The sequence below is a fragment of the Lepidochelys olivacea genome (genome assembly GCF_965140295.1).
Source record: "Lepidochelys olivacea isolate rLepOli2 genome assembly, chromosome: 6".
NCBI lineage: Eukaryota > Metazoa > Chordata > Testudines > Cheloniidae > Lepidochelys > Lepidochelys olivacea.
The window spans coordinates 95,803,294-95,826,721 of record NC_140416.1 but is presented as its reverse complement, the minus strand read 5'-3'; the positions used below and the strand labels follow the sequence as shown (position 1 = coordinate 95,826,721).

General features: G+C 42.9%; 1 protein-coding gene across 1 annotated transcript in view; it reads right to left on the bottom strand.

Annotated features, from left to right (window-relative positions):
• ZC3H14 (zinc finger CCCH-type containing 14) overlaps positions 1-18,020 on the bottom strand; it is a 44,324-nt gene extending 26,304 nt beyond the window's left edge. The window contains exons 1-3 of the mRNA XM_084629949.1: positions 17,896-18,020; positions 16,865-16,907; positions 5,235-5,349 (exon numbers count right to left, since the gene is read on the bottom strand). Coding sequence (XP_084486075.1) covers positions 5,235-5,349; positions 16,865-16,907; positions 17,896-17,931 — 194 coding nt within the window. The 5' untranslated portion in view covers positions 17,932-18,020. The remainder of the gene's footprint in view (positions 1-5,234; positions 5,350-16,864; positions 16,908-17,895) is intronic.
• Between the last annotated feature and the right edge of the window lie 5,408 nt (positions 18,021-23,428).

Genomic DNA, 23,428 nt, shown 5'->3' with positions numbered 1-23,428 from the left:
CCTACCTTGAGAGAAAAACAGAAATGCATGCCCCATTTTTAGCTCATTTTAGAATTCAACCCTACCTACTCAGTTGCAACTAGACATCTTCATAATTTCGGAGCCTAAGAGAGTTCCATTGAAATTTAGGAGAAAAAAAGATTGAGTAACACTTTTGCAGTAAGGAAGCCTTTGTGATCCCTCTTGCATGCATTCTCACTAGAACACTCCCAAAGCAGAGTCAGCTGAGTCCTGCTGATGTGATCATCATGGATCAACTTTCACACTCAGGACACAAGGAAAGGTGAGACCTGACACTCAGGGCTTGACTACACTTAAAACGTTACAACAGCACAATTGCACCATTGTAGTGCTTCAGTGCAGACACTACCTATGCTGACGGGACGGATTCTCCTGTTGGTGTAGGTAATCCACCTCCCAGAGAAGCAGTAGATATGTCAAGGGAAGAATTCTTCCCTTGACCTAGCACTGTCTATTCTGAGATTTAGGTTGGTTTAATTATGCCACTCTGAGGGGTTGATTTTTCACGACCCTGACTGATGCAGTTAAACCGAACTCATTTTCTCGTGTAGACCAGGCCTCCGCCCTGGTCAGAAAAGGGCTGACAAACCTTTAAACTGAGCCACAGCTCTGTCACGGCAGTGCTGTGAAACTTTTTATAGCAGAATCAGAATTATACACTAGAGGTATACATTATACTTGGGAATGCCCTACAAAGGATTGGTATTGAAATCTAAGAGAAATCCATTTTGGTGAGAACAAAGACTGGAAGCATAAGAACAATGTTTAAAATTGTAGGTTTCCTGGATTTACCATTTTAATTTTTCCCATCATATTTCTGGATTGTCATTGGATACATTTCATTTAATCTTCATCTTTTCAGTTATTTTTAACCACAATGTATTTCAATATTTGACAAAATATTTGCTGTGAAGTAAATTTATATTCACAAACAGATCCAGAAACCTGAGTTACCTGATTAAGTTACAGTACTCTCATTCCTTTAATAATTTAGAGGACATTGTCAAAACAGGCAGTACATCTAAAAATTTATGTATCTTGATATATTGTCCTACACTGAAGAATAATTTCTCTCCTCACCTCATTACTGGTCTTATGAGTAAATGATTTAATTTAATTTATTCACCTTCAAAGTATTAAAATGTTCTGTCATATTTAATAATACATTCTGGGATATAATCTAGCTAAAAGATGCTATGAAGAACAAGTTCCAGTAATGGAACTAACCTCCACATTTGACAGTATCTATTTTGTTTTCTAATTGATTCATGTAGCCACTGGATGCAAGACACACAGATGTGTGACTGATAAAATGACAAAAACACCCAAACCCACAAACTGTTCAGGCATGCCACAATAGGGAATAAATGAGCATGTACAAGTGCGTATACTTTTCAAAAAACAATAAATTGTATGCTCTTTTCTTCTGTTTCTGACAAGCACGCAGAGGCGACACATACCCACAATCTTTAAATTGTGCCCTCAACAGGTATGTGACTGACCCATGTGTTGCCTCTTAGTACAGGAACCTTCCAGCCCCATCTCCCTGGGCCAGGGCAGACAACCCCACCAGCTCCAGAGACAGCGACCCAGAGCAGCCACCCTCACCCAGCAGGAGAGGTAGCACCCGTCCCACCCCCTCCACTCACCACCTGGGCCCGCTGTTGGGGAGAAGGGCCAAGCGAACTGGAAATGTGCCGGACGAGGGGAGGGGGAAGGAAGGGGAGGAGGGAAGATGGTGCTGCATGAGAAGGAGAGAGCTTCTCTTCCCGCAGCAGGCCGAGTAAAGCCACACAAAGGCAGCACGGTGCTCACAAAAATCTGGGTGGGACATGTGACACACCCCCCCCCCCAATCTCACCTCTACACCTGCCTAAAATAAATGAAAAGCAATACATGCCAGCAACGTCCTGTAAAGGGACATTGTCGTGTTGATATCTAGTCAATTAAAAATTATAAATTAGTTCCAGGTACTACACCTGCCTTTCAGTTCCTCGTGTAAATTGTTGTGTTTTTACAATCACATTTTCCCCATCTTTTAAAATGTTTTTCTCCTGTCCTGTTGCTGTATGAATGGCCTATAGCAACAAAAGGGGAAACTGACTAATTTACAGGAGAAACAGTGAAAGTGACAATAAACAAACTGCTGCCAAAGGCACAAAGCAAATTCAAAAAAAAAAAAAACCCAGAACTGTAATATTTTATTTTATTTCAATTAAAATATGAAGTGTTACTTTAAACTATAGTAGGTAAAAAAAATTCAGAAGTCAGTTTACCCGTGGAAAAAATTGAAACTTTCAAAGTTGGAAAGCTCCTAAATTAACCCAACACCCCTTTAAATGTTATCAAATTTTAAAACCATTCAAACCTAAATTTAATGAAAGGTGAAGACAGTAAGCCTCCCTAGTGTTACATTAGACAGGACAAAAGTTATGAGGGATTCATACTGTCATGTTTCAGGGTATAAAGTATCCATAGCTCCTAGGACTTTGGAAGATATTTCCCTGATGGGCAGGTTTTTTCATAATTGTTCATCATGAGGTTTTGGAGTCATTAGGGGAGGCAGTTTGCACCTTTCTTTGAAGCATCTACAGCTATTGCCAAGGAAAGAATACAGAAGTAGATGGACCAATCATCTGCCCTGATTTGGCAATTCCTATGTTCCTATAATGTCGTGAGAGACAAAGTGGGTGAAGTAATACCTTTCAGTGGATCAACTTCTGTTGGTGAGAGAGACAGGCTTATGAACTTAGGCCATGCCTATATGTACAGGACTGCAGTGGCACAGCTGTACTTATACAGCTGCAGCGCGTCTGGCGAAGACACTCTATGCCCACAGGAGCAAGCATTCCCGTCAGCATAATAAAACAACCTCCATGCGCGGCAGTAGCTATGTCGGTGGGAGAAGGTCTCCCGCCGATATAGCGCTGTCCACTCTGGCACTTGTGTCAGTGTAACTTATGTCACTCAGGAGGGTGGTTCTTTCACATCCCTGAGCAACATAAGTTATGCCGACATAGGCTATAATGCAGACATAGCCCTACACAGAGCTCTTCTTCAGGTCTGGAACAGACTGTTTAGCACAAGTAGTTAACACATATTTCAAGGGACCATTCAAGCTGAAGTGACCTGTTAACACCACTCCAGTCATAAGGGGAAGAGGAAGGGAGCGGCAGCTGGGGGAGGGTTGCTGGTTATAGATTGTTGTAATAAGCCATAAATCCAGTGTCTCTGTTCAGTCCATGATTTTTAGTGTTTAGCACACTCATGAATTTAAGCTCCCAGGCTCGTCTTTTGAAAGCATTGTGCAAGTTTCCTTTGAACATGAAGACTGATAGGTCTGATATAGAGTGACCGCTTTGTGAAAAGTATTCACACACAGAGAACAGATTTTTTTTGGTCTTTTATCATTTTTCTATGAGAGTTCATTCGAGAGCATAGTGATTGTTTGGTTTCACCCACATAGTTGTTACTGGGGCATTGAGTGCATTGGATGAGGTACACCACGTGTTATAATAGACATGTGTAGGACCCATGGATCTTGAAAGGTGTGTTGTGGGGGGTGCTGATCATGGCAACAGTGGAGATATGTCTGCAGGTTTTGCATCTGTTGCTCTGGCAGGGTCTGGTGCCACTTTGAGCTGGTGCATTTTGGTCTATGGGGAGTTTGCTTTTGATGAGGAGCTTGGAGAGGCTGGGAGGTTGTTTGAAGGTCAGAAGAGGGGGTTCTGGAAAGATTTCTTTCAGGGTGAGGTCCTCATTGAGTATGGGTTTTAGCGGTTTCGCTATACTCATATGGGTTCCAGTGTGGGTTGGTAGGTGATAACTAGGGGTGTGCAGTCTCTCAGGGTATCTGGGTGGCCCATTCCATGATTGACCAGATCTACTTCTCTGGTGGAGTGCCCTTGTTTGGTGAAAACCGTTTGAAATGTGTTACGGTGTATATCCTGGACTTTCACCTTGGAGCATATTCTGTGGTATCTGAGTGCCTGGCTCTAGATAACAGATTTCTTGGTGTAGTTACTTGCGCTATGAAGATAGATGTGGTGATTCATGGGTTTCTTGTATATGGTTGTCTGTAGGGTTCCACTGCTGAAGCCGATTATGGTGTAAAGGAAGTTAATGCTAGTGTGGGACCGTTCCAGAAAGAGTTTAGTGGACAGGTGCTGATTTTTAATGTTGTGGTGGAAATCTATCATTGATGTATCTGAGGTATATCACTTGTATCATGGTGCATTTGCTCAGAAATTCTTTTTTAAGGAGGAACACAAAGTGGGTGACATATTGGAAAGCCATCTTGGCACCCATGGATGTTCCCATGGTTTGGACAATGCATGGTGTTGTTGAATGGAAAATTGTCATGGGTGAGGATAAATGGATGAATTTGGTGATGTGTTTGGGGTAGATATCTGAGGGTTGTCCATTGTCTTGAAAATATTTCGAGGCAGGCAGCTATGCCATCACAGTGAGGGATATTGGCATATAGGGAAGTGACATCCATGGTGGCAAGAATGATGTTCTGAGGGAGGTTCTTAATGTTGCAGAGTTTGTGGAAGAAGTCGGTTGTGTCTCTCTCACCAACAGAAGTTGGTCCAATACAAGATATTACCTCACTCACCTTGTCTCTCTAATATCCTGTGACCAACACGGCTACCACACTGCATACCTATAATGCCTACACAATATCAATATCTCTAACTGAAGCTGTGTTAATCTGAATAAAAGGGAAGTTTACCAAATACATCTACCATAACCAGATATGACTGCACTGTGTAATGTTCTCTAGTTCTTATATAATTTTGCAGTAATAATTTTCTGAGGGCAACTCCCTTGATGGCATTCAGATGCTTGAAACTCAGTTTTCCTAACCCATGTCTAAATAGACTCCTAATTTATTTTGAACATTTCAGAACAGTTCAGCTGGAAAAATGGACAAAAGGAGAATATCAATACCTCAGTCTCTAACTGGTGTGTGTGTGTGTGTGTGTGTGTTACCACTGCCTGAATACTGGCAAGCTACAAGTAATAATTTTAAAAATTATCAGTTACTATATTGCATCACTTCATGCACAAGAAAAAATTAATTGATCAAACTTTACTTGCATAATGACAAAATGTGTAATTTCTTATATTCTCAAGTCGCATATACAGAATGCAGTTACAAAATAATTATTAGAAGTAAGGTTCATGGAAAATGTAGATCACAAACATACCATACAGTAAACCTGACAGTGTTGTTTCCTAGGAAAAGGGAAAGGTCCTCTGTCATCTGCTCCTGACTCTTCTTGTTGGCCACCATGACCATAATATAATCAGGGAGCTCTTCATCTAATTGGAAGAAAAAATAATACGTTATTATTTTTCAAAGCAACTTTGTAATTAACAATGACATTTCTATAAGATTTTCAAAGTACAGGAAATGCACAAAAGAGGCAGAGAAAAAGAAGACATCAAAATATTTCTCCAGTTTTACTATAAACTCCTTGAAATAAAGATTTTCATTAAACAGGAAGCACAGAATGTAGCAAGAGAATAGCAAAATCATGGCCAAACAGATTTGTTTAAACTAATTGGTAATTACTTGCGAATTTTCTTGTAAAATCAAAAGCTTTCAAGGTTCTCTTTTTTGCAATAAAAAATCTGCATCACTGACAACACTACATGTAGCCCATGAAGTTGCTTCATCAAAACCCTTCTATGTTTGACATATTGTGATGGAATGCACCCCTGTATTCACACCCTATACGCTACTGTAATAATCTTTGTACAAGGCATGCCTTGTGAGGTATCATTTGAAAACTCCTAACTTGCTGATCAGTAATATCATTGTAAAATGCATCTAGGAAAATCATGTGTAAAGTTATGAACATAAGATGAAATCATGACTGAAGTGTGTTTCCCAGATAAATCTGGGGAGTAGCTAAACCAGTTTTTCAAAGACAAAGGGCAAGCAGACGCCCCAGCCAGGTGTCAACAAAGCTGATGGGCCATCCCCTATCCAGTGATCACTCTTTGGCAAGAAAGGGGGGCAAGGACAAAGAAACCTGCATCTTAGAAAAGAAACAGCATGAGGTCTCCCTGGTCCATCAGACCCCAGTCTCTCAGTTCTCAACTGGAAATGCTTTTCAAAGAGGGACTGAAACTATAAAGAGGAGGGGCAAATACTCCAAAGCTCCGCTCCTCTCTCTCCCTGTCCGTCTCACTCTTTGCACCTGAGAAGACAAAAGAAGCAGCCATTGGACTCTGGGGGAGGAATCCTGACCTGAAAGTTTGGTCAGTGATGCTGTTGGAAGCATGTGGTAAGAAAATTTGCTGAGAGTCTAATATCTAAACTGGGGGTGGCCAACCTGAGCCTGAGAAGGAGACAGAATTTACCAATGTACATTGCCAAAGAGCCACAGTAATACGTCAGCAGCCCCCACATCAGCTCCCCCACACCCCGTTTCCAGCACCTCCCACCCACCGGCAGCCCCGCTGATCAGTGCCTCCCCCTCCCTCCCGATCAGCTGTTTTGTGGCGTGCAGGAGGCTCTCGGGAGGGAGGGCGAGGAGTGAGGGCATGGCAGGCTCAGGGGAGGGGGCGGAAAGGGGTGGAGTGGGGGTAGGGCCTGTGTCAGAGCCAAGGGTTGAGCAGTGAGCACCCTGTAGCACACTGGAAAGTTGACGCCTGTAGCTCCAGACCCGGAGTCAGTGCCTATACAAGGAGCTGCATATTAACTTCTGAAGAGCCGCACGTGGCTCCAGAGCCACAGGTTGGCCACCCCGATCTAAACTGTATTCTTAAAATTATTCACCTAAATCTGGGTTATTGCTGATTATGTTATGTATGTACCATATGACTTTTAAAAACAAATTTTGTATTTGTGGATAATCCAAGCACTATACCTAGATGTACAGTCACTCTTTTCGCAACCTGTGTATTATGTAATTTTAACATTAGCGTTAATAAAATTTTTAAAATCTGTTAAACTAGGCACCAGAAAGCATTTTTATCTTATTTTCTTGTAACCATTACTGACTTTTATGCCTCATTGCTTGTACTCACTTAAAACTCTCTCTTTGTAGTTAATAAACTTGATTTAGCTAATCCAGTATTTAAATTGAAGTATCTGAGTAACTCCATTTAAGGTGGTAAACTTGTATTATTCCTTAAAGGAATGACGGAATTAATGTGCACTGTTCGGGAGAGGGCTGTGCAGTGCAAGACACATTTTTTTTGGGGGGGGAGCGGGGGGAGGAATCCAGGACTGGGAGTGTGCTGAGGAATACTCTGATACTCTGCAGTATAACTCAGGTTGGTAAGAGCTAGAGTGAAACCCAAGTGTGGCTGGCAGGCTGCAGCTGTACAGAGACTCATGGTGAGACCTGCATGCTGGAAGGCCATTTGTGAGCAGCCTAGGTTGGAGCTACTATAAGCAAGGTATTATGCGGCACTCAAGGTTTACTCCTGAAGGCATTCTACATGAAAAAATTAAAAATTCTGTGCCAAAAAAATATAAATTCTGCACACAATATTTTAAAATTCTGCAAAATTCCGCAAATTTTATTTGTCAAATAAATGTGGAGGCTCCAGCATGGCATTGGGAAGCACAGGCCACTGACTGCACAGAGGTGGGAGATCACTGTGCTTCTTCCCAGCTTCCTCCCAGGACACAGACTCAGTGGTGAGGCTGCACCCAACCCTGACACAGCGCAAGGACCAGGCCCGCCCCAGAAACACCCCAGGGCCATGCCCGTCCATGCCAAGTGCACCAAGTGTGGGCAAGCAGGCTCAGCAAGGCAGGATCCAATTATGGAAGGGCTTAGCGTGGATGGATCCAGGTGTGGATTTAGAAGGTTCTGTGTGGGGCAACCTGGGTGCAGGTGGCTCAGTGTGGTCCGGGTGCGGGGGGGAGGAATTTGGATGCACAGAGGCTTGTTGGGGGGTTCTGGGTGCAACAGTAATGGGACTCTGCAAAGGGGTCCAGGTGAAGGTGGTTGGGGCTCGGGGTGTGTGTGTGTGTGTGTGTGTGTCTGGGTGTGGGGGGATAGACATCAGTAGGGTGGGTGTGGGGGGTTCAGTGGTGGGGTCCAGATGCCAGGGGAGTGGGGATCCAGGTACAGCTGGATGGAGTTCAGTACGGTGGGGATCTGGGTGTGGGTGGCTCATCAAGGTAGTGCGGGGGTAGGGTCTTATTGGGGGGGTTATGGGTGCGAGGGGCAAGCTCGGCGTGAGGCTCTGGGTATGAGGGGTTCTGGATGCAGTAGGGGTTGGGTGGATGGGGGAGTAGCTCCCTGTACAGTGATCCCTCCCCCTGCAGCTGAGGAGTGATGGGTGCAGGATGCGCCGGGGGTGGGGGAGAAGACGCAGGCAGGAGGGGAGTTTGCAGAGCTTCCTACAACCGATGGAGAAATCTGGGGGTGGGTCTGACACAGCCCCAGATGCCATGCAAGGGAAGAGGAAGTCCTGTCCTCCCCAGCCCAGCCGGGACTAGCAGCTGAGCCCAGTGCAGGGTAGGAGCCACCGGCTGGGTCTTCCCCAATCCTGCCCCCTGCCCCACAGTGATTTACCTCTCTATCGGCTGCCCTGGGCACACAAAACATACTGCCGGGGAGGGTCACATGACTGCTCTTGTGGCTTCCCTTTGCTTCCCTGTCAGAAAGTTATTTTTCTGCGGGGAAGCAAAGAAATCTGCAGGGGGACATAAATTCTGAGCATGCGCAGTATTTCCCCAGGAGTAACGGTTGTAGGACAGGGATGAGACAGCCCATCACTGGTCTGGACTGCATCCCGGTATGTCAGACATACCTACTTATGACAGCACAACAAATAGATTATCTGATAAGCAAATGAATAAGCAAGCTTTTCGTGGACAAGTTTTCCATTTCCTCTGAAATACAACAAGCTTCAGATATGGCTAAAGCACATAAGATTGTCAACTCCACCAGAACCCAAATTAAAGACTACAGTAAAATTTTAAAAGAGCAAGTGAGTCACACATACATGATAAACATATGAACAATGTTATTTTGATATCACATTTGTATATTATGGCCTTTAATTTAAACACTCATAGTATACGTTTCTCATTTATTCAAATATTTAAGATAAAAGCCCTATACTGCAAAAGGACTTTCTCCTTCAGGAAAAGCAACCAAATAGAGCAAGGGATGGCAACTTTTGGCATGTGGCCCATCAGGGAAATCCGCTGGCAGGCCAAGAGACATTTTGTTTGCATTGACTGTCTGCAGGTACTGCCCCCTGCAGCTCCCAGTGGCCGTGGTTCACAGTTCCCAGCCAACGGGAGCTGCAGGAAGTTGTGGAAAACATGTCCCTGAAATAAAGAAATTTCCTTTCTGATTTATGCATGAAATTTACAGACAAACCTTTACCTATTAACTTCAAAAATTCCATCTTAAAAAAAATGAATAAGCATAGATAGACACTATATACTTCATGGGGGAATGGTAAGATCATTAGGGTCTGGATTCAGCAAAACACTTCAACTCGTGCATAACTAGGCATGTCAGCAGTGCCAATTAAATCACTTGAAGTTACATATATTTTTAAGTGCTTTGTTCAATCAGGGCCTGATTGAGAGATTAAAAGATTAAAATGCAAGATTAAAAACAAACTATTGTTCATTTCAGATGAATATCAATGAAACAATGTCTTACTTTCATTCCTTACTATGTATAAAACACTTTGCAATTCTCTACAGTGCCTTACATTTCAAAATATTAGATTATTAAAACAGCAGCAGCATTCTGAATGACTTTATGAAGAGGATTAGATGTACCCTTTTTTATTTTGATGACACTTAACAATGCTGCGCAACCCCAAAGCTACCGTTGTCACTAAATGTAAAAGAAAACCAATAATGTTTACTGAAGATAATCCAATTCAGAACTGCTCCTTACCTATCTTTATTTGAGGGAGTGGTGGGGAACGCTGCTGAGAGGAAATAGTGGCTACGGCTACAAGTTTGTCAGGGAGGTCGCGGAAGTCATGGATTCCGTGACTTTCCACGATCTCCATGAAATTCTGCAGTACAGCAGCAAGTGGGGTTGGCCCCGGGGGCCCCCTAGTGCACCCACGCCCCGAGGTTAAGATTTAGTAAGGGGTGTCTATAGTAAAAGTCATGGACAGGTCATGGGCCATGAATTTTTGTTTATTGTCCATGACCTGTCCATGACTTTTACTAAAAATACCTATGATTAAATCTTAACCTTAATAATGGTACATCCATTCTTTATTTAAATAAATAAATAAATAAAAATCAAGGCCCCAATCTTCAAGTGACTTATTTATGTGCTTAACTTTATACTGTGAGTTGTCTGACTTCAGAGAGACTACTCACAGCGTGTAAGGTCAAGCATATTTGTATTTAACATGTTTATTACAGTAGTGCCTTAGAACAAATCAAGAGTGGGGCCCCATTTTACTAGGACTCTACAGAGCAGCAGACAGTCCATGCCCCGAAGACTTTACAATCAAGCATATGCATAAGCCTTTACAGTATCAGGGCCTAAGGAAACAAATCAGAGAAAAAAGGAGGAAGTCTTAAAGTGAAATCAAAGCATAACTGAACAGAATTACATTTTCTCTTATATTGTAAAATGTACAGAGGAGAATGTGACAGTTTGTGTGACTACAGCAGTTAAATGCATATACTGCAACAGCAGTTCTTAAAGTTCGTAAGATATCATTTCAGCCCTGTGCTAGTACTTTGTGAACCATTCCAGAGTAAGACATTACTGTTCACAGTCCCCTAGTCTCTTACCAAAATGTATGGAAGTTACTCCCTTGCTGAAAAACTTCGGGATCTGTACAAATGTGAGATTTAGGTATATTTTGAAAAATTCTGGATTAGCATTTTAGAATATTTTTTCTTCTCTTTAGTTTCCTATGTTGTGAGATTTTCCGTTAACAGTTATTTCTACATTATAAATAACTTTAAAAAACCAAAAACAAGTCTTTTTACAGAAAACCTAACAGAATGGGACAAATAGACACAAATCGGAATAAAAATGTACACATACAGAATGGTCTATGCTCAGAATAGTAAAAATGGCTCAAGAAGTAGGGAGGATTTTGGTTTTCTAAAGGAAGAAATGGAGGCAAATATTAACTGGAAGGCTGTTCCAAGCATTAAGGGCAACATGAAAGAAAGTGTAAAATCAGGAGCGAGAAATGACAACAAAGGACCACAACAACTTGAGTGTAGACAGAAGGTAAGATAATACATGGACAGAGATGTAGGTGGGTCCAGAGACCTTTCAATAAAATGAGAAGCTTGAACATAATTCAGAAGAACGGGAGCCATTGTAAAGATTATCTTGGTAGCTGTCTTTTGAATGAACTAGCTGGTGGGGAGAGACAATGGAAGAGGGGGTTACAGAAGAACAGCCATACTGGCTCATATCAAAGGTCCATCTAGCCCAGTATCCTGTCTTCTGACAGTGGCTAATGCCAGGTGCTTCAGAGGGAATGAACAGAATAGGTAGTTACAAGTATTCCATCCCCAATCTCACATTCCCAGATTCAGAGAATCATAGAATATCAGGGTTGGAAGGGACCTCAGGAGGTCATCCAGTCCAACCCTCTGCACAAAGCAGGACCAATCCCCAACTAAATCATCCCAGCCAGGGCTTTGTCAAGCCTGACCTTAAAAACTTCAAAGGAAGGAGATTCCACCACCTCCCTAGGTAACGCATTCCAGTGTTTCCTAGTGAAAAAGTTTTTCCTTATATCCAACCTAAACCTCCCTCACTGCAACTTGAGACTATTACTCCTTGTTCTGTCATCTGCTACCACCGAGAACAGTCTAGATCCATCCTCTTTGGAACCCCCTTTCAGGTAGTTGAAAGCAGCCATCAAATCCCCCCTCATTCTTCTCTTCCGCAGATGAAACAATCCCAGTTCCCTCAGCCTCTCCTCATAAGTCATGTGTTCCAGTCCCCTAATCATTTTTGTTGCCCTCTGCTGGACTTTTTCCAATTTTTTCACATCCTTCTTGTAGTGTGGGGCCCAAAACTGGACACAGTACTCCAGATGAGGCCTCACCAATGTCAAATAGAGAGGAACGATCACGTCCCTTGATCTGCTGGCAATGCCCCTACTTATACAGTCCAAAATGCCACTGGCCTTCTTGGAAACAAGGGCACACTGTTGACTCATATCCAGCTTCTCGTCCACTGTCACCCCTAGGTCCTTTTCTGCAGAACTGCTGCCTAGCCATTCAGTCCCTAGTCTGTAGGGGTGCATGGCATTCTTCCATCCTAAGTGCAGGACTCTGCACTTGTCCTTGTTGAACTTCATCAGATTTCTTTTCGCCCAATCCTCTAATTTGTCAAGGTCCCTCTGTATTCTATCCCTACCCTCCAACGTATCTACCCTTCCTCCCAGTTTAGTGTCATCTGAAAACTTGCTGAGGGTGGAAGCCACACCATCCTCCAGATCATTAATGAAGATATTGAACAAAACCGGCCCCAGGACCACCCCTTGGGGCACTCCACTTGATACCGACTGCCAACTAGACATGGAGCCATTGATCACTACCCACTGAGCCAGACAATCTAGCCAGCTTTCAATCCCCCTTATAGTCCTTTCATCCAGCTCATACTTCTTTAACTTGCTGGCACAAATACTGTGGGAGACTGTGTCAAAAGCTTTGCTAAAATCAAGGAATAACACGTCCACTGCTTTCCCCTCACCCACAGAGCCAGTTATCTTGTCATAGAAGGCAATTAGATTAGTCAGGCATGACTTGTCCTTGGTGAATCCATGCTGACTGTTCCTGATCACTTTCCTCTCCTCTAAGTGCTTCAGAATTGATTCCTTGAGGACATGCTCCATGATTTTTCCAGGGACTGAGGTGAGGATGACAAAGCTGCTGGCAAACAGAGGCTAGGGACACCATCCCTGTCCATCCTGGCTAATAGCCATTGATGGATCTATCTTCAATGAACTTATTTAGTTATTTTTTGAACCCTGTTATCATCTTGGCCCTCACAACATCCTCTGGCAAAGAGTTCCACAGGTTGACTATGTGTTGTGTGAATAAATAGTTCCTTTTGTTTCTTTTAAACCTGCTGCCTATCAATTTCATTTGGTGACCCCTAGTTCTTGTGTTAGGAGAAGAAGTAAATAACACTTCCTTATTTACTTTCTACACACCAGTCATGATTTTATAGACCTCTATCATATTCCCCCTTAGTCGTCTCTTTTCCAAGCTGAAAAGTCCTACTCTTATTAATCTCTCCTCATATGGCAGTTGATCCATATCCCTAATAATTTTTTCTGTATCTTTTTTGATATTGGCTGACCAGATCTGCATGAAGTATTCAAGATCTAGGCATACCATGGATTTATATAAAGGCAATATGATATTTTCTGTCTTATTATCTATCCCCTTCCTAATGATTCCCAACATTGTTAGCTTGTTTGACTGCCGCTTCATATTGAGTGCTTGTTTTCAGAGAACTATCCACAATGACTCCAAGATCTCTTTCTTGAGTGGTAACAGCTAATTTAGATCCCATCATTTTATATGTATAGTTGGGATGATGTTTTCCAATGTGCATTACTTTGCACTTATCAACATTGAATTTCATCTGCCATTTTGTTGCCCAGTCACCCAGTTTTGTAAAATCCTTTTGTAGCTCTTCACAGTCTGCCTGGGACTTAACTATCTTGAGTAATTTTGTATCATCTGCAAATTTCGCCACCCCATTGTTTACCCCTTTTTCCAGATCATTTATGAATATGTTGAATATTACTGGTCCCAGTACAGACCCCTGGGGATACCACGATTTACCTCTCTACATTCTGAAAACTGACTATTTATTCCTACCCTTTTGTTTCCTATCTTTTAACCAGTTACCAATCCAGGAGAGGACCTTCCCTCTTATCCCATGACAGCTTACTTTGTTTAAGAGTCTCTGGTGAGGGACCTTGTGAAAGGCTTTCTGAAAATCTAAGTATACTATATCCACTGGATCCCCCTTGTCCACATGCTTGTTGACCCTTTCAAGGAATTCTAGTAGATTGGTGAGGCATGATTTTCCTTTACAAAAACCATATTGACTCTTCTCCAAACAAATTGTGTTTATCTATGTGTCTGACAATTCTGTTCACTACTATAGTTTCAACCAATTTACCCTGTACTGTAGTAAGGCTTACTGGTCTGTAATGGCCAGGATCACTTCTGGAGTCTTTTTTAAAAAATTTGCATCACATTACCTATGCTCCAGTCATCTGTTACAGAAGTGGATTTAAATGATAGGTTACATACCACAGTTCGTAGTTCTGCAATTTCACATTTGAGTTCCTTCAGAACTTTTGGGTGAATACCAACTGGTCCTGGTGATTTATTACTGTTTAATTTATCCATCTGTTTCAAAACCTCCTCTACTGACTCCTCAATTTGGGAGAGTTCCTCAGATTTGTCACCTAAAAAGAATGGCTCAGGTTGAGGAATCTCCTGTGACATTGCACCCCATAATGCTTTATGGGATTATGCTTATGAATGTATATATGACATAACTGGAATATGTTTTATGCTAGATATGCCATGTAACATATCTCTGTAAAGGTTATGATCCACTGGATATATTCATCATATTTGTATGCATGTATCATTTTTGTATTCAAAGTTATGAATATTGGCTATGTACTTGTTTAATTTTAAGTAGCCTCGGTGAAGCAGTTGGTCAGCTTCCTGAGAAAAGACTATTCTCAGTAACTGTCCAAACAATGAACTTGGAGACGTAAATCCACATCTGAGCTTTCCCAGGAATGTGGCCTGGCTGGTAAGGAACTCAGTCATGCATGGACAAGTGACTTGCCCATGTGACTCCAAAACTCCATCTTGGAGCTGAATTCTGGATAGGAGAAAGGAAGGGGTCTCCACCCACAAGAGAAAGTCTGTTTAAGCCCCTGGGAGATCCCTCCATTTTGTCTTCAGCTGGCTCAAGAGATAGCCTCTCCACCCTCAAAGGATACCTGAAAGAAACTGAAACAAAGGACAGTAACCACAGGGGTGTGAGTGATTGCTGGACCCAGACTAGAAGGAGGCTAGTCTCTAAAAGAAGCTTACTGGAACATCTCTGAGGGTGAGATTTCATCTGTAATCACTTTCTTACCGTATTAGGTTTAGACTTGCGTGTTTTATTTTATTTTGCTTGGTAATTCACTTTGTTCTGTCTGTTATTACTTGGAACCACTTAAATCCTGCTTTTTGTATTTAATAAAACCACTTTTTACTTATTAATTAACCCAGAGTATGTATTAATACCTGGGGGGGGGGGTAGGAGGGGAACATCTGTGCATCTCTCTCTATCAGTGCTATAGAGGGTGAACAATTTATGAGTTTATCCTATATAAGCTTTATACAAGGTAAAACAGACCTATTTGGGGTTTGGTCCCCATTGGGAGCTGGGCATCTGAGTGTTGGAGACAGGAACACTTCTTAAGCTGTTTTCAGTTAAGCCTGCAGCTTTTAGGGAACGTAGTTCAGACCTGGGTCTGGGTTTGTAGCAGGCAAGTGTATCTGGCTCAAACCAGGCAGGGCACTGAAGTCCTAAGCTGGTAGGGAAAACAGACTCAGAGGTAGTCAAAGTACATCAGGTGGTAGTTACCAAGGGGTTTTCTGTGATCCAACCCGTCACATCTCCCTCACATACTCAACCATGAAGACCAATACAAAGAATTCATTTAGTTTCTCCACAATGGCCTTATCCTCTTTGAGTGCTCCTTTAGCATCTCAATCCTCCAGTAGCCCCACTGATTGTTTAGCAGATTTCCTGCTTCTGATGTACTTAAAAAAATGTTGCTGTTACTTTTTGAGTTGGCTAGCTGTTCTTCACGTTCTTTTTGGCCTTTTGCTCCTTTCTATTTTCTTCAATAGGATTTAACTTCCACTTTTTAAAGAATACCTTTTTGCCTCTAACTGATTCTTTTATTTTGTTGTTTAGCCCTGGTGGCACTTTTTTGGTTCTCTTACTGTGTTTTTTAATTTGGGTATACATTTAATTTGAGCCTCTATTATGGTGTCTTTAAAAAGTTCCCGTGAAGCTTGTAGGGATTTCACTTTGGGCATTATACCTTTTAATTTCTAGTTAACTAACTTCCTCATTTGCAGTAATTAACACCAGAGATTACTTGAGTACTAATAACATTTTGGCTCTAGAAAAAAGAAAGAACTGATTTCAGAGATATTGTTGAAAAAGAAGCTATATAATTGGGAAACCAGAGAACCGAAAGGTAACAGTGAGAAGGAAAGAGCAGAATCAAAGAAGACAACCAGGTTGCATGGTTGAATGACCAAATATACAGTGGGGCTTACAAACAAATTAAAGAGAAGACTTGCAAGGAGAAATTATGAGCTCATCCTCTTCAGACATGATGGGCTGAGAAAATGATGGGGCATCCTTTCATAACCACTTTGGGTAAACCTGTAAATGTAATTACCCATCTGACACATTTAAATAGGTGGCAGGATTAATTTCGGACCCAGCTACAACCTTTGGGCTTGATCACCCAATGGCATGTGATCCTTACACCCATGTAGCCCATTCCCCATGGACTTCAACTGTGCTCCAGGTGAGTGCCGGAGTTTGTAAGTATAAATCCAGACACAGGATTGAAGCCTTTCTCAGAGTTGCTTCCAGTGGAGCACTATATCAACTTGTGAACTATTGTTACACTAAAATAAATAGCTAAAGTCAGTGCAGTACCCCACACACTGTCATGGGAGGAAACTACCTTATACTCTTGCAGGGGACAGACACAAACTAGCAGGGGTTTTCCACCTTTAACTACAATGAGCCTAAATAAAGCTATTAAACAGAATAAAACTTACCGACATAAGCCCCCAGCTCCTGCAATTTTCCCTTTATAGCACCCTACAAAAAGAAAATAAATTAAGAGTATTGCATTTAAGTTAAGGAACACTGGATATAACTAATACCCAAACTCTGAAAGAATGTTGGTTGCTAAAATGTGTTTGTCAACACCACTAACACAGATCTTGTACAGGTGTTGAGCTTATTTTTCCTCTTTTCCACTATTTGCAAAGCAAACTTCCAAGGGGAGAGGCAGTGTTGACAACTCTCATAATGTAATCACCAGTATCTCCGGTATCCCTAGCTCCTTGAGTAATGAGATTACTTGAAAATCTCCATTTATGTTTTTAATTTTCCAAGCCCTTCATAATTGCAGAGAAACACTGGAAAACGTGAACACCCTCCTCCCCCAATAAAACAAACAGTAAGAAGAAACCCTTTTTTAAAAAAAAAGTCTCATTTTTAAACCAATCTCATGACGGGGGCGGGGGGAAGGGAAGAGAAGAGAATCTACCTCATGATTTTTGAATCAGGGTTGGTGTATACTAGTGATGGGCTCAAGCTGCATCATTCAGAGCCAGAGTTCGGCCTCCCCGAGTGCGGGGATGTTTGGAGGTCGGTTCGGCCCCTTCCAGAGCCGGCTTTGGCGGCACAGTTCGGATCTGGATGTGGGGTCGGATTCCAAACCCCGATGGAAGCGGGGTGTCGGGGGGGGGGGGCAGGCGGGGGCTGTGGTTTGGGCCTCTCGCCACCTGTTCTCACTCCCTGGCCATTCCCTCGTCGCCTGCCCCTTCTCCCCGCTGGGCGCGCGCGCGCACGTCGGCGAGCGGGTTGGACGTGGACCCCGGCGGACGGTTCACAGCTGGGCCCGGGGCTCGTTAGCGCACGGCGGGGTGCCCGGCCCGTAGCACCAGCCTGCGGCCCTGTTCAGCGGCTGCAGCGCGGGAGGGGCCCGGGGCCGCACCCCCCCCCCCGGGAACACGGCGAGCGGGGGGAGCTGGGTTCGCCAGCGCCTTGCCCGGGGCCCCACGGCCCCCTTCTCTCTCACCCGGATCTTGCGGCTGATCTCGGTGCCGATCTCCATGGTCGCAATGTCTGAGGAGCTCCGGGCCGCCGCCGCTACCACCACAGGCCGGGCCGGCAGAGAGAGCGCGGCCTCCGCCTGCTGCGCCCTCTGCCGGGCCGCCCAGGAACAGCACACGCCGGGACTAAGCCCACCCCTCTCGGCCCTCTACAGAGCGCCGGGGTCAGCTGCTCTGCCCGCCACAGGTCGCCTCTGCGCAGAGCCTCCCCGTCGCCGCTGAGCGCCCCATCCCTGCTCTCCGCCTGCCCGGCCCCCAGACACGGGTAACCTCCCTTTAAAAACAAAAACACGGAAACGGGGTGGAAATATCCATTTTATTTCAATTCTGAGTCAAGTTGCCCAGTTGCCTATTCAGGAAGTTTCCTTCCTTGCTAAATTGGCCGATTTTAAATCAACATTTAAAAAAACCCTGTATCCCAATCAGCTAAGGATGGGATTCACAAAGGTACTTTTGGGGGAAGGATAGCTCTCAGTGGTTTGAACATTGGCCCCCTAAACTTAGAGTTGTGAGTTCAATCCTTAAGGGGGCCATTCTGGGCCAAAATTGGGGATTGGCCCTGCTTTGAGCAGGGGTTTGGACTAGATGACCTCCTGAGGTCCCTTCCAACCCTGATATTCTAAGCCTCAGTTTTAGGGTCCACTGTGATTCACAAAATTCCCACCAAACCCTGCAAGCGCCTGCATTTTGAGAGTAAAAAGTTAAGACCCCTGTGTGGATACAAAATTCATATCCGCGGATATGCATATCCACAGATATAACAGGCTCTGCCAGGAACCACAGTGGCGAAAGCAGCAGCAGCATGTTGGGCCCCCACTGGCAAGAGCCAGCACTCACCCCAGGCAGCTCCTCTCCCTGACATGACTGTACCGCACCCAGTCCTGACCACTGTAAACCCAGTTTAACAGGCCAGTATACTGTTGGTACTTTGGACTGCTCCAAAGTGCCATAAAGCAGTGAGAGCGAATAAGTGAATCTATCGCTAAAGCTAAAATTAAAACAAAAATTAAGGTTATTACATACATTTCATAAATCACTGTATATATCACATGGTAACTTTTTTAAAATTTGTATTATTGTAGCTCTGGTAACCCCATTGTGCTAGGTGCTATACAAACACAGAGCAAAAAACCAGCCCCTGCCCCCAACAGTTTACAATGTAAGAATAAGTCAAGAGACATCAGATGGTTCCAGATGAATATGAGAGTACAAGGAAAAAATGAGACAGTATTGATCAGCATACAAGAAGTGGTCTTAACACACCTTAATAATTGAAACAAAAAAGGTTATTTCCATACAAAAAAACTACATTTAAAGATATATCAATAACTTAAAGGTAAAAACATTAACATTACAGGGATGTTGTAATTATCCCAAAAACAAGTATACAAAACCAGGAGTTAAGGTAAAACTTAAAAGAAATACAAACATATTAAAATATGGAAATAAACAGTAAAGGCATCTAAATAACATGAACTCTGTCCTGTAACAACACCATGCAATAACCATAAAATTATGATCAATAATAAATTTTTGTTTTGGGTCCCCGATTAGATTAAATTGACTTTAAAGACATTAAGGACAGTTGTAAAAAATTACTTATGGGTTCACTACAGAGCAGAGATAAAGTTTTCTAGACAAGAAAGGTCTGAATGCTAAAGGACATTGTAAAATTAATTTTATCTCAAACTAATTAGTGGATTTACTTGTAAATTATCTTTGAATACAGAATGAATTTTCTGATAAAGTGCTGTAATTTTGGGGAGTATATGCTGTATTCTTCATACATAAATCAGTGATTCATTTCTGTATTAAGTGCAAATCTCAGTTTTAACTACAAAGCTGTAACTGAAGAACCTCAATAATAATCTCAGCTAATGTATTCAGTAGCACAAGATGATGACTGCAGTTCATTGTTTACAAGCCCATTTATACCTTGAAAAGGGATCCAGCAAACACAGATAAAAGTTTCATCTGCAGAAACATAATGGACACATTTTAGACTGCAAGCATTGTAAGGCAGGGACTGTGTCTATGTCATTTTATGTCTCTATGGCACCTAACACCCTTTTAAAAATGCAACAAATTATATATATATAAATTACAGTGTTGCATTTCACATAACTGCCGTGTGTCGTAAATGGTCCCCTAAAAAGACAAGGTGGGTGAGGTAATATCTTTTATTGGACCAACTTCAGATGGTGAGAGAGACAAACTTTTTCGAGTTTACACAGAGCTCTTCTTGAGGTCTGGGTAACTTAATCAGAGCGTCACAGATAAAGAGAGGTAAACACTCTGATAAGTTTCCCAGACTTGAAGAGGAGCTCTGTGTAAACTCGAAAGCTTGTCTCTCTCACCAACATTGGTCCAATAAAAGCTATTACCTCTCCCACCTTGTTCTAATATCCCGGGACTGACATGGCTACAACATTCCATACTTTAAAAGCCCCTGTAAATTCCTGAGAGCCCTGATTTAACCTTGTTTTGTGGTTTAACCTTGTTTTGTGGAACATCCTGCATTTGTCATGAATAATACCTAGCGTGATGAAAAGCAAAGGAAGTCTCAGAGACACTCTGTCAAGTAGTAAAAGGGCAGTGAAGGAGAAAATACATTTGTAAAAAGGAGAGAAGATTTTATAAATCACACGAAGAAGAATAATTCTCGTCCCTGAGACAATATCAGTCTGTGTCTGACTTTAAGTGTCTGGAGCCACCGTCTCTTGTGTTCAGTGAATAAATTATGATGCATTCTCTAAAGCTTCTCTGGTGCTCAGAAGTCCTGGCAACCCTTCTTTCCTATTGATTTCTAGAGTACGTTGTATCTTTTCAAGAACTAGTGTCTCCCCAATAAATTCATCAAGACACTTGTCTTCTTCAAGCAAATGTCTTCTTGCTCCGGAGAACAATGGAGTTTGTTGTGTTTAGTGGGCTCACTTCGGAGTGACCCTTTTCCATTAGTCAGGGAACAAGCTGACCCAACCCTTTAGGGTTGCCAAATTTGGATTGGTCGTATTCCTGGAGGTTTCATCCCATGACATGATCTTTAAGTAGAGATTAATTTTTAATTTCTGGAGACACTGGGAGAATCCTGGAGGTTTGGCAATGCAACAAACTTTGGAGTCAGGCAGAGATACCAAATTGCCAGAAACACAATTCTGGCACCATGAATTCCTGCATTTAACGTTCCCAGCTGCACCTCTAGCATTGCACCAGCTCCATTAAGGATGGAGAAATCCCAGAGAGGCTGGATGGGGCAATGCCAGCTCATTCTAAGCCAACCAGGGAAGGCGCAACCAGCCCACTGCCCGGGGTCAACGTGGCAATGGGACCCCAGACCACAACCCTTCAGTGCCACCACAGCCCATGAGCCGTGTTGCTCCCTAGAAGGGACCCATCGGACCAAGGTGTGTCCCAGGCTGGGACCTCCCGGGAGAACCCGGCCCCTCGCAGGCCCAAGGATGGGATAGCGAGGAAGGGGGCTTGGCTAAGTGTCCCTGGGGCCTGAATTACACCTGACTACTGCGCCTGTGCCAGCCCGGCAGGAACAAGGGCGCGGGGTGCTGCCACCGGTCCAACCCCCCCATCCCAGGGCTAGTCTACATCTATTATTGCGCATACATCAGAGACCCAAGCATGCACATTCAACAACAGTAAAGCTACCGCTGCCCTCAGTACTTGCCAGACTTGGCTTCTTGGCAAAAAAGAGGGCGGGGGTAACACAGAGAGCAGCATGGGCAGGGATGTGACAGAAGAATGATGGGAGAGGTGGAGAAGCAGGGCATGAGGTGTCCTTTCTAGGGAACCCAAAAGAAACACAGGGCTCTCAGGAGGAAAGGTGGAAATGTGGGCTGCTGAGCTGGGTGCATGCCCCTTAGTGTAGGGTGACCAGATCTCCTGATTTTATAGGCACAGTCCTGATATTCAGGACTTTTTCTTATATTAGCACATATTACCCCCCACGCGCATCCTGATTTTTCATACTTTCTATCTGATCACCCTACCTTAGTGTAAGATGCACAAATACACAGAGATGAAAAATAAGGGAGCTAAGAGTGTTCTCAGAGATGCAACTTCAGGGCAGGATCACACTGAAAGCAGGATTTAGGAAGGAGATATAACAGATAAAATGTGTGGGATCTCTCAGTCGCCTGGAGCAATCACTCCCAGTTTCAGGAACCCATCAAGACATAGAGCTGCAACGAGTTGTGTTGATAATAGTATTAGGGAGGCATCAGATTACAGGACACAATTCAGGTTGTTGACACCGTTAGGGAAGAAAAAAGGGGAGAAACATACAGAGGAGCTGGAACTAGGGGTGGAAAGGTGTTTGAAGTGGTTTCCGTCATTTACAGGGTTTACAGTTTGTTCAATGGCTTTCAGCACCCCCACTATAAAAATTGTTCCAGCACCTATGGAAACATACCTTTAAAGGTCAGTATAATGTAATCTGGGAGGGACCAAATCACTAACTTGCATTAAGTATAATTGAGTGATTACTGCATGGTATGGCTACTAAATTGCAGTTATTTGGGTACCTTAATAGTGTGTTTCTATACTTTAACATGTTGAGATGTCTTTTAAGCTTAAACTTAACTGCATATTTGGAGGATATTTGGAACATTCCTATAATTTTTTACATTTGTTACTGATATTTACTCTCAACATAAAATCCCTCAATCTGTTTTTTTAATTTGGCATATATGGCTTGCAGTGATCATCATAAATATGGCTCAGTAGCATTAAGATAGGTGGGAAAATAAATTGTGCTCAGAATGAAAAGAAACTGTGATAGAAACCATGTTTGGGCCTAACACAGTGAAGAAATAATTCAAGAGCAGTTCCTCATAGTACAAATATTACCTACATTTTGCTGTCACACACAGGTTAGTATTCTACTGAGTTACCTACGGCTTATCTAGTGGACCTGCAGTTAAACCTGCCTAGGGTGTGGGGAGGAGTTCAGATTGTATAACTGACATTTTCTGATAATGAATCAGCATTCACTTATTATGTCTGATTCCCCACCCGCTTGTCCCCCTTTAAGTCTGTCCCACTGCTTTCCTCTGCCCCCCACAACAAGGAGGACCAACAAAGTGAGAAGGGATCCTTAACATTTACACAAGGCTTTTCTTCAGTTAAATGCTTTATAAACATGAAGTAATTAGTCCTCACTTGATGCCTGATCTTACAGTTCTTATTAATGGCAAAATTCCTGTTGACTTCAATGGGTTTTTTGGCTTACCAAGGGCTGAGAGTTCTATCTCCTAATCAATTTTGTATTTACTAGTATTGCTACTCCCTAGTGCTGCTGAGAAGGCATCTGGATAAGGGCCGGTACTCCCCAATCACTTTTGTTTTAAGTCATAGACCTTAAAATAATGTTGTACAACAGCCACTTTATATAATACATAAACCTAATTAAAATGAAAGCTTAAAAATATGTCTAGGCGAGGTATAAATAAGACCAGTAGATTTGAAAGACGCTTTTCTTTAATTGGA